The 13,012-nt window shown below is 33.8% G+C and overlaps 1 protein-coding gene across 2 annotated transcripts in view; it reads right to left on the reverse strand.

The window, feature by feature from the left end:
* Positions 1-2,067: 2,067 nt before the first annotated feature.
* The window catches only part of LOC111061043 (semaphorin-1A), a 530,166-nt gene continuing 519,221 nt past the window's right edge, over positions 2,068-13,012 (reverse strand). Inside the window, exons 13-15 of one of the 2 annotated variants that reach the window (XM_039422103.1) lie at positions 9,558-9,768; positions 7,304-7,571; positions 2,068-4,763 (exon numbers count right to left, since the gene is read on the reverse strand). In XM_039422103.1, coding sequence (XP_039278037.1) covers positions 4,347-4,763; positions 7,304-7,571; positions 9,558-9,768 — 896 coding nt within the window. In that variant the 3' untranslated portion in view covers positions 2,068-4,346. The remainder of the gene's footprint in view (positions 4,764-7,303; positions 7,572-9,557; positions 9,769-13,012) is intronic. The other variant, XM_039422102.1, reaches the window with a different exon arrangement.

The following is a 13,012-nucleotide window of genomic DNA, read 5'->3' on the forward strand; positions in this document are numbered from 1 at the left end:
GATTTATTCAATGCAGCCTATTTAAATTTTGACAACTTTTTACATTTTTATCATTATGAATTGACTTCAAAACGCACAGACTATAATAAGATGCAGTTAAACTGAGGCAATTCTTACAATATATCTATAATACACCACTAATAATAAGTCGTCGCAGCAACAGAATCATTTTTAGCAAGGCAATTTCTCAAGCATTGTGTGCACTGCATACCAGTCCTATTCGATCCAGTTCATCAAACAAAACTTTATAAAAATGGCAAATTTGAGTTTAAAAATACATAAATAATAGAATAAAACTGTTTAAAATCTCAATAAATAAGTTTAAAATAGATGTAAAATAATCTGCTCAGTCAGTTTTAAAAACATGATAAGATTTCTAAAATTAATATACAAAAATCTGGGTTGAAAACTTTATTTGAAGCATGAACAAAACGAATTAGTTTAAAAAGTAATAATAATGGTCAATACTTGAAAAGTAAATGTTCAAATTTTAAACGTTCAGAAGTAATGTGAAACGAATACCATGGGGGTAATCATTAATAAAGCCAAGATGTTACAATATTAAGTTGTGTTATTTCATTAGATTTTTGAAATAATTTATGATGATATTGCTCAATATAATGTCAGGATATCCGATAACAGGTTACAAATTGATTAAAGGCAGAATTATAATAGCACAACTGTCTGAAGCAGAGAAACGAAATGCCTCAACAAATTCATACATATAGCTATACATTTTATTGGGAAGAATCTATGATATTTTCATATTTTCGTCAACTTATTCGACTCTTTGGATAAAATTGAGATAGCACTGTAGTTGCCTACAGTACTGTATGTATCAGGTTTGACTAGAGGAATGTAATATCATAGGTTTATAAAATATTTAAAATTATGAAAAACTAGTGAGCATTATTATTGTGATGAGATACAAATTAATTATCGAAATGATAGTGGGTTTACAATGGACCTGAGCAAGACTTAGACCCTGTTTCACAAAAGCTGGTTAATTTTATTTTACAAGAATCAATCACAGAAGGCTTTCTTGGTTCTCGTGAAATTAATCATGGTTAAAATCTAACCAGCATTTGGGCAACCGGGACTTAGTTTCGAACTAAAGCTAGGAAAACGACTCAAAATACAAGGTTGATGAAAGGTAGTTGAGGTAGCCTGACGACTATTTGAACGTTTTCTTCCAAGTGACAAGTTTTGAACGTTCTTAGCCAAGCAGACTTAGGTCATATGCACAATCTACGTTCAGCGCTAATCATGAAGATATTAGCCGGTTGGGCCTTTCAATTATACAATTCTACAATCTAAGATAAATAGATTAATATAATTCTACAATAATTGTTATGATTCTACAAACTGAGATAAATAAATAAACTATAATCTTAGAATTTACTATAATGTGTTTATAATTAATGTATTATAATGTGTTTCATTCCCGGTTCAAACCTGCAATTTATAGCAATCTCCGTTTGCAGACAGTATTTATATCATGGTCATACGTTATATATTATGGTGCATATGAACCTTAGGGAACCAATCAGAATGGTTAAACCATTATTAAAAACACGATCTGATTGGTTCATGAGAACAGGTAACCACAGTGAGCTAGGCTAAGAACGTTCTCGTAATCGTTTATAAAGGCGGCCGCAGATGTTGGGCTAATTAAACATATCCCATTTCATCAAATTATCTTTTTTCGTCAGAGCTGCTCTTGAAAAGAAATAAAAAACGAAATATAATAAATTTGTAAATAAACAAATTGGAAAAAGGATACTTCGATTTTTAATTTTTATTCCCATTTCATCAACCTTGCTTCTAAGTAGTCTAATACTCTAACAACAACTTAAAATTCGGGTATATTTCAATGTTTATAAAATGGAGAACTAGGTGATCAAATCAACAAGAAGGAAAATAAGTTACAAAAACAAAATTCAGCAACTACACAACCAACAGTCAAGTATTTTTGATACACAAATAAATATAATAAATGACTGAATTGACAATCGTTTCACACTGGCTCGACCTCTTAGATATCGACTCTCTCTCTCTCTGTCACACATAAGTGTAATAATTATTGTACATGACTGAATAAATAAATAATTTACTTCAAATTGAGATTATTTTTACAATGTAATAACAGAAGAGCTCGATCATCCATACAATAATTAAAATTATGCAGTAGAAACCAAGAGAGTATTTCTCCTTTGAATCACTACTAATTTCAATTTACAAATATGAATAATAAACCGAGAATCATACTGTATAAGAAAATTAAAATTCTGCAAAATAGATTATGCTTTTGAGGGTGGCCAAAACCTTTTCTGACTCATTGGATTGACCAAAATCATACTATAATATCAAATCAAAGAGCATTATAAAATGTGAGAATCTATTAAACATGGAGGAGAGTTCAAGAAAATAATGAACTTTGAGAAAAGATGAAAATTGAGGAAATAATGGTAGTTACAGACTTTGTCATTATATCCTATTTTCATTGGTCCAGCAGTTATTGTATTGAGTAAGTTTGTTGGTTTTCTAGTAGATGAATTCCAAATCAATTTATAAAACTACGAGAACAAATATAATATTCGAAGCACAATATAAAATAGTTAAAAAACAATCTATTTTTGAAGTAAAGATTACAAAAGATTCAACTCAAGTTTCACTCAGAGATATAGACAAAAACTTGAAATCTATAAATAGAAATAAAAATCTCAATACCCTTTTTTGGAATTATTTTATCACAACATTTTTCGGACATTGATGCCAAAAAAGGGTACTGAGATTTTTATTTTTATTTCTATTTACATTTCAAGTAGCCTAACCCTATACAGAAAAGAGACTTGAAATCTTTATCTGCTCCTTGTAATGTTTTTGTAGAGTACAATAATTATCATTTATTTCGATGAAGGTAGACTACTTGCAAATATTTACCATATTTGTTGATATTTAAATAATTGAATCATAAACTTACAATCTCTCATGTAACTCCATCCTGGCACCACTAACCACTGAACCAATGCAAATAGAATTGAATTATAATTTATTATAATATGTTTGTGACACTATATACTATAATAGAGTCTTATCAATAAAAGTTCATAGGTTGAGTAGAACCTCACAGGTTTGTTCTTTCAAATTGTTTGGATTTTTTAGTGTAAGTTGTAGCCTACACTTTGTCATAGGGGGAAGCCAATGTTTTGGGTTTATGAGCTTTTCTTGGTTTGAAATAGATTTCAAATTTGATGATGATACATGTGTCAAGGTCAAAGATACGGGTATCATTGTTAGTGAACAGAATCCAAAGATTGAAGTCAAAGATACATGTCAAGTTTTTCAAAGTCAATGATACTTGGTTTGACATTTTGTTGAAGCATGAATAATCTTTCTTGCATTTGGACAAGTCAGTCAAGCAGCAAATGCTGTAATTAAATAGGATCAATGTGTCTCATACTTGGTTTTTATCATAATTTCTACAAACGTCTAAATATTTTACAGATAAATTGAAAATAAATTATGAATTCAGAACAATGATACATGCACTGATGACAATGACACATGCCTACACATTAAAATGTGTATCACATACATATCAAAGACAGTAATTCATGTGCCAAATACAATAATGCTTCAGTCAAGGTTATCAACAACTTATCAAGGTCAATGATACATCAGTCAAGAAATGAATGAAAAGACAATGCTTCACATCTGTAAAACATGTATCAGACTTCTATAGTAACCAAGAATGTTAACTAATAACATTAGGCTTTTAACCCAATGTATTAATGACAAATGATAGTCAAGATTCTCAACCAAGGTAGTTCAAGGTTGTTAATCAATGTATTTATGACAATGATACATCAGTCAAAGTTGTCAACTGCAGTCATATGATGAAAAAATGATGATCAGGGTTCTGAATCAAAGTAGTGAAGGTTCTTGACCAATTATCAATGACCGAGATACCTGTACAGTTAGTTGTAGGATTGTTGACAAACAACAGCATTGATAAGCATTTGTGGTGCATGTATTGTCAAGGTGCTTGACAAAACCCAAATTCATGCATTCAATTTTAAGGTTTTTGATTAAATCATCAATGAAAAAAATTATATGTGTAGTAGCCTACTTGACAAACATCAAGCAGCTTGACCAATATCAAACAATGCTCTATCAAAGAGACTGACACAAAGTTGTGGACAAGAGACCAAGGACAGTGCATTGATGTTGTTTGGTATTGTCAAAATGCTTGAAAATATCAGACAATTCTTATCAATGACACACATTTGTGGAGCATGAATTGGACAAAAGGCAAGGAGCTTGACAATATCAAACAATGCTTATCAATGGGACTGACAATGTAGACAAAAGTCAAGCCACTTGACAACATTTTCAAACAATGCACTTGCAAGTCGAGCACATTTGGCACTTGATTCGTGTAATCCGGCCCGGAGGACCAGTCTCAGGTCTGGTAGATGTAGCTGCAGGGCGGCTGCGGAGTGGTGGGAGGGGAGGGCGAGGAGGAGGGTGGGGATGGCGACGAGCTGGAGCTGGAGGGGGAAGGGGTGTGCGTGGCGAGGGGATGATGACTGCTGTTGGTCGTGTGGCCCCCGCGGTTGGCAACACCCCTTGTGCGCCCCGGCAAACTGCTTCTGCCACCGCCCGTGCCCTCCTCCCCTGTCTCTCACAAAGTACACCTTCTTCACACTGCGTGTTGTGCCGAACCCATCCCGGTAGGCAGCCATGCCTGAGTCATTTTGCTGTAAAACACAACAAAATTGTTCATTCATAATAATTTACTAATTCGAGAATAAAGGCTGTATTGGCATGTCTGATCCGTTTTCACTAAGAGACAGAAAATATTGAATAAAATGAATGAATAAATCATTTATTGCCCAAATACAAGAAATAATTTTACAAATAAAAATTATCATTAAAATACAATAGTTTTTAGCATGACTGGAAAAAGAAGCCTTGAGCTCCAAGCCACAAGTTCTAAGAATAAGAAATACCTAAATTTTTTAAATCTAATATAATAGCAGTACAAATGAAAAAATTCTGTTGATGGATGTTAATCTATGGATGTTGAATTTTATCAATAATCCAAGTACTTGAAAACAAAGTATAAATGCACAGAAAAATAATACAATAATTGTCAAGTTTTAATAATTTTACACAATAATAAATAATTAATATTGCCGAAATTGGCAATCAGTTTGTTATAATAACGGTGATATTATACATTCATTTGTTTGTTTTATCCATTCTTTGAAACATTTTTATTTTTATTTTAGAATCTTTTCATTTCTATTGTTAGTTTTATCCATTCTTTGTAACATTTTTATTTTTATTTTAGAATCTTTTCTTTCTATATTCCGTTTTATGATAATTTTCTTGTATATATCTATTTTTTCCTTCTCTTGTATTTCTATAGTTTTTTTTCCTTTTAGCATTATTGCAATTGTAAGTTAAATTGCTCATTGTATAATAAATAATCTTGTTTTGTTGTATTTGTGAAGGAGACACATTAGGGGTAACCTGTTGTCTTCATAAATAAATATTAGTTACACTGTTGATGACAGCTTATAAATTATTGAAGAAAAAAGCTGTATGATGTGTCATGTCTGAGTTGCTTTCACTCAGAGAAAGAAGAAAGATATTGAACAATCATATAAACATTGAACAAACATATGGTAGTCATAAAAAGCCACACTTGAACAGATGAAAATATGATCACTCTGACAGAGTGTTAAGGCTTAAGCATTGGAGTAGTTGAGACCATATCATACCAGACACATTCTGACTTTTTGTAAATGCCTGGTGTGACATCACGCTTACAGTACAGAGAAAGACTCATAGAGACTATCCAAAGTGGACCTTTACACAAAAATTGGAATTTTCAGTTCAATTCGGTCAATAGAGCGTGAAGTCCACATGAGCTCTAAACTTGTGTATGGATATAATGAGAATGATAGTGATAATGAATGGACCTTTGAATTTAGTTGGGTACCGAGAAGCAATTTCCAAACTCATAAATTATAATCAGCAGAGTTGGCTCCTTAAATACTGGGGAGTCATAGATATATAGTAGGCTATATGTGCAAACCTTAGATTGCAGTGTGACTCTTATGGAGTGCATTGCTGCCAGATTTCAAACAATCCAGAGGGCCAGAAAGCTAATGTGTGAGAGAAACAGTGAAAAAGACAGATTAGGCCTTCTTGATAGAATCAGCATATAAATTATAATTGACCGAGCGAAGTGAGGTCTGAGATTCAAGTCGACGGTTTGGCATTACTCTTCATGTTTAAATGTTTGAATGTTTAAATGTTTATATGTTGCGCATTTACGGCGAAACGCGGTAATAGATTTTCATGAAATTTGACAGGTATGTTCCTTTTTAATTGCGCGTCGACGTATATACAAGGTTTTTGGAAATTTTGCATTTCAAGGATAATATAAAAGGGAAAAGGAGCCTCCTTCATACGCCAATATTGGAGTAAAAATCAGAATATAAAATTATTCATCATGAATCAGCTGACTAGTGATTACACAGATGTGTGGAGAAGCCAGTCTATTGCTGTATTTCCATAAGGTCTATAGTTTCAATCAGGTACTTGTGGATGAGAATACTGCGTGAGGACTACTGTTCACAGAACTACTAGATATGGCAACAGTCTGCTCCTATTGTTATATTCAAATGATATTGATAATAGTAGTTGATGCAACCATACAGAGCCAAACACTCCCCAGGTTCTATTTTTTCAATTCATAATCACTTATGTATTGTATTTGCAGAATGGAAATTGATATTTGTGATCTTTTTCATACTTGATGAAATTCATTGTATTGTCAAATCAACTTCATTCTATATTTTATCTACAGTGCCTCAACTCCATGTGGAGTTTATTTACGTGAAGTTTGTACTCTGAGTATCGAGGTTATTAACTTGGGCAGATCAAGGTTACCTTGTCAAGGTTATCAAGGTTATTAATCAGTTACCTTGGGCAGATCAAGGTTACCTTATCAAGGTTACCAAGGTTATTAATTAGTTACCTTGGGCAGATCAAGGTTACCAAGGTTATCAACGTTATTAATCAGTTACCTTGGGCAGATCAAGATTACCTTATCAAGGTTACCAAGGTTATTAATTAGTTACCTTGGGCGGATCAAGGTTACCAAGGTTATTAATCAGTTACCTTGGGCAGATCAAGATTACCTTATCAAGGTTACCAAGGTTATTGATTAGTTACCTTGGGCAGATCAAGGTTACCAAGGTTATCAAGGTTATTAATCAGTTACCTTGGGCAGATCGCGCTGCGACCGTAACGTGCCGAAGTGATCGCGATTGGAGGGCCGTGCACTGGCGTAAGGCGGTGCTGCCATGTTGTATCCGCCGCCATCGCTGAACTGGAACATGTTGTTGTCGAGCTGCTTCTGGCCGGCACCACGTGGCAACGTCGCCTTGGGCGAGTTCAGCTGTTTGCTGCTGGGTGGCGCCACCAGCACCGGCTCAGCGTAGGTCACCTCTTCCTGGGCCAGCAGTTTCGGTTCGGGGGGCATGCGGCGACTGAAACAGACATTTAAATTGAAATCAGCTGCAATAATATTGGTCGGCGAAAAGTTGATTACATCAAGACTATAGGCTGAGATATCAGTCAGACATCATTGGTGTCTCAACTTCTCTACTACAATACTTTATTCCCGTATAATATTCCTATTTACTATTAATTTTCCTATTTAATGTTAGGTATATTATATCGTATTGTTTCGTTTTTTAAAAGAAATATGAATTTTTTCATTTTTTATATTAGTTTTCTTTTATGAGCATAAGTAGTTGGAAAATGTGGCTAATGACTTTTGGTTATATTATTATTATTATTATTATTACTGCATATGGCGATGTTTAAATAAGAAATATTTCTTTGTATTCTTACATTGTTATATTTGAGCCATAGAATTTGATTTATATGGATAATAACTTAATACTTTTGTTTTGTTTTTTCTTGTAATATTGTACTGTTGTTTATGAGAAACAATAAATTCTATTCTATTTTACAAAATTCCTACTATATATTCCCTACCTTATACGTTATGAGGGCAAAAATAGGATTTAGTATCTGGTGCCATCAAAAATGTATATTTTCAATCAAATCAAAAATAAATTCACACTCTATAATGAGGTCCACGTTATAATGGCAGTGGAGAAAGGTAGGAGGACAACCTTGCCGATCCTCTGCCTTGTCAATGCCTTCTATGGACGGTAGCTGATACAGGTTTATTGATGTAATATTAACTGTTCATTCTCGTTTAAAATAATGAATCATATTTTATTAAGCAAGAAATCATATTTTCCAATAATTTCATAATGAATTTAATGATTAAGATGGAATATTTTGTCAATTAGTTATTAATTCTACATTGTTAAAAGACGATCTGGCAACAGGGCAAAGCGAGAAAGAGATAGCGCTATCCGCTTTGTTGAATGATAGACAAGAATAGCAATACCATTGCTAATCAAACACGGCCATTTATAACGTGGACCTCACAATCGCTTCCTATTGTTCTGACTTTTTCACTTATCGTTTTGCAATGATTGAGTTGTGACCTAGTTTTCCGTAGTTTTATTTAGTTCAGTTGTTTACAATGAGCTCTATTTTTCCCTTCTAATGTGTTCCAGTTCTTCGACGGCTTAAATTCAGGCTAGGTGGAACTTCTGCCATGGACTACTTACCAATAAAAACCATATAAATAATATTATAATTATTATAACTCACTACCGAAGCTCAAGTGATGTTTGCCTGTAGTGCCATGATTTGTAATTGATAATATTTACTGTATTTCATTAATTTGTTATCCTATTATTTTAAGCGAGCAATTTCTGTATATATTTATATATTGGTTATTTATATGGTTATTCATGTCCAACGGATCTCGAAAACGGCTTTAACGATTTTCACGAAATTTGGAACATAGTAGGTTTATGACGTAAAAATTCGATTGTACTAGGTCTCATCCTTGGGAAAACTCGCTGAACGACATTAAAAGGATAATAATTCATCCTTGGCTGAAACAGCTGAGACTTCCGTAGTCTGTGGATAGTAAAAAGCAAAGACCTTAAAGAGATATAGACCCACAATGCCTATGCCTTCCCCAATGATAGTTCTTACTTGAAATTGAAGCCAGCCATTGGGGTATTTTAGCATGAGATATTATATCTATATATTTGTAATACTATAGGATTGTATGTAATAATCGTATAGGTTGCCCCCTCAATGGCCGATTTCAATTCCAAGTACGACACTAGCGCTGCATGTGAGGCTATGCATCTTTAAGGTCTATGGTAAAAAGTGAGCGAGTGATTCTGTGAAAAATCAAAATATCGCATCCCCGAAATTCATAAGTTGACGTATAGTCAGCTGTAAAATATACACACGATCATTTTAGAAAATTGTGTTCTGTTTATTAATAAATAAAAATAACGAACGAAGCTCGGTGCCCCGATATTTACTTTTATGGCAAATAAATGAATTTGAGTTGATGAAAAATGACTCACGTGTTAACATTCTGCCTCTGTTCGAAGTATTCGTACTCAGTGTCGGGGTAGGGCAGGTTGTCATCTTCATCCTTGTGACACTTGCGTCCACAAAAGTATCCGGCGAGGAAACCAAACGCCAGTGCTGCCAACGAGGCGGTCAGAACTGCCAGAACTAGTGTCTCTATCGAGTACTGGTTGGGCAGGCTTTCGGCTGTTGTCACTTGGGGTCCTACACAACAAAGATAATATTAATTTGTTAAATGATAACATTCATCGAATTGGAAAAAAATGTTTCTCTCCAAAAACATAACTATTTACAAAAAATGTTGTAATACAATTATTTCATGAAAATCTATCACCGCGTTTCGCCGTAAATGCGCAACATATAAGCATATAAACATTTAAACATTAAGATAAATGCCAAACCGTCGACTTGAATCTTAGACCTCACTTCGCTCGGTCAGAAAAATAAATATACACTCTACAGTGAGGTCCACGTTATAATGGCAGTGGAGAAAGATAGGAGAACAACCTTGCCGATCCTCTGTCTTGTCAATGCCTTCTATGTAGCTGATACAGGTTTATTGATGTAATAATAATAATAATAACATTGACAAGACATATTAACTGTTCATTCTCGTTTAAAATAATGAACCATATTTTATTAAGCAAGAAATCATATTTTCCAATAATTTCATAATGAATTTCAATGATTAAGATGAAATATTTTGTCAATTAGTTATTAATTCTACATTGTTAAAAGACGATCTGGCAACAGAGCAAAGCGAGAAAGAGATAGCGCTATCCGCTTTGTTGAATGATAGACAAGGATAGCAATACCATTGCTAATCAAACACGGCCATTATAACGTGGACCTTACAATCGCTTCCTATTGTTCTGACTTTTTCACTTATCGTTTTGCAATGATTGAGTTGTGACCTAGTTTTCCGTAGTTTTATTTAGTTCAGTTGTTTACAATGAGCTCTATTTTTCCCTTCTAATATGTTCCAGTTGTTCGACGGCTTAAATTCAGGCGACGTGGAACTTCTGTCATGGACTCCTTACCAATAAAAACTATATAATTATTATAGTTGTTCGAACTCACTACCGAAGCTCAAGTGATGTTTGCCTGTAGTGCCATGATTTGTAATTGATAATATTTACTGTATTTCATTAATTTGTCATCCTATTATATTAAGTGAGCAATTTCTGTATAAATATTTATATATTGGTTATTTATAGGGTTATTCATGTCCAACGGCTCTAACGATTTTCACGAAATTTGAAACATAGTAGGTTTATAATATAAAAATCCGATTGCACTAGGTCTCATCCTTGGGAAAACTCGCTGAACGACATTAAAAGGATAATAATTCATCCTTGGCTGAAACAGCTGAGACTTTCGTAGTCTGTGGATAGTAAAAAGCAAAGACCTTAAAGAGATATAGACCCACAATGCCTATGCCTTCCAATGATAGCTCTTACTTGAAATTGAAGCCCGCCATTGGGGTATTTTAGCACGAGATATTATATCTATATATTTGTAATACTATAGATTGTATGTAATAATCGTATAGGTTGCCCCCTCAATGGCCGATTTCAATTCCAAGTACGACACTAGCACTGCATGTGAGGCTATGCATCTTTAAGGTCTATGGTAAAAAGTGAGCGAGTGATTCTGTGAAAAATCAAAATATCGCATCCCCGAAATTCATAAGTTGACGTATAGTCAGCTGTAAAATATACACACGATCATTTTAGAAAATTGTGTTCTGTTTATTAATAAATAAAAATAACGAACAAAGCTCGGTGCCCCGATATTTACTTTTATGGCAAATAAATGAATTTGAGTTAATGAAAGAAACTCACGTGTTAACATTCTGCCTCTGTTCGAAGTATTCGTACTCAGTGTCGGGGTAGGGCAGGTTGTCATCTTCATCCTTGTGACACTTTCGACACAGAAGTATCCGGCCAGGAAGCCAAACGCCAGTGCTGCCAACGAGGCGGTCAGAACTGCCAGAACTAGTGTCTCTATCGAGTACTGGTTTGGCAGGCTTTCGGCTGTTGTCACTTGGGGTCCTACACAACAAAGATAATATTAATTTGTTAAATAAATAATAATAATAATAATAATAATAATAATAATATTAATTTGTTAAATGATAACATTCATCGAATTGGAAAAAAATGTTTCTCTCCAAAAACCTTGTATATACGTCGACGCGCAATTAAAAAAGGAACATACCTGTCAAATTTCATGAAAATCTATTACCGCGTTTCGCCGTAAATGCGCAACATATAAGCATATAAACATTTAAACATTAAGATAAATGCCAAACCGTCGACTTGAATCTTAGACCTCACTTCGCTCGGTCAAAAAAAATATACACTCTACAGTGAGGTCCACGTTATAATGGCAGTGGAGAAAGATAGGAGAACAACCTTGCCGATCCTCTGTCTTGTCAATGCCTTCTATGTAGCTGATACAGGTTTATTGATGTAATAATAATAATAATAACATTGACAAGACATATTAACTGTTCATTCTCGTTTAAAATAATGAACCATATTTTATTAAGCAAGAAATCATATTTTCCAATAATTTCATAATGAATTTAATGATTAAGATGGAATATTTTGTTAATTAGTATTAATTCTACATTGTTAAAAGACGATCTGGCAACAGAGCAAAGCGAGAAAGAGATAGCGCTATCCGCTTTGTTGAATGATAGACAAGGATAGCAATACCATTGCTAATCAAACACGGCCATTATAACGTGGACCTTACAATCGCTTCCTATTGTTCTGACTTTTTCACTTATCGTTTTGCAATGATTGAGTTGTGACCTAGTTTTCCGTAGTTTTATTTAGTTCAGTTGTTTACAATGAGCTCTATTTTTCCCTTCTAATATGTTCAGTTGTTCGACGGCTTAAATTCAGGCGACGTGGAACTTCTGTCATGGACTCCTTACCAATAAAAACTATATAATTATTATAGTTGTTCGAACTCACTACCGAAGCTCAAGTGATGTTTGCCTGTAGTGCCATGATTTGTAATTGATAATATTTACTGTATTTCATTAATTGTCATCCTATTATATTAAGTGGCAATTTCTGTATAAATATTTATATATTGGTTATTTATAGGGTTATTCATGTCCAACGGCTCTAACGATTTTCACGAAATTTGAAACATAGTAGGTTTATAATATAAAAATCCGATTGCACTAGGTCTCATCCTTGGGAAAACTCGCTGAACGACATTAAAAGGATAATAATTCATCCTTGGCTGAAACAGCTGAGACTTTCGTAGTCTGTGGATAGTAAAAAGCAAAGACCTTAAAGAGATATAGACCCACAATGCCTATGCCTTCCCAATGATAGCTCTTACTTGAAATTGAAGCCCGCCATTGGGGTATTTTAGCACGAGATATTATATCTATATATTTGTAATACTATAGATTGTATGTAAT

Source organism: Nilaparvata lugens, chromosome 2 (assembly GCF_014356525.2).
Source record: "Nilaparvata lugens isolate BPH chromosome 2, ASM1435652v1, whole genome shotgun sequence".
NCBI classification, from domain to species: Eukaryota; Metazoa; Arthropoda; class Insecta; order Hemiptera; family Delphacidae; genus Nilaparvata; species Nilaparvata lugens.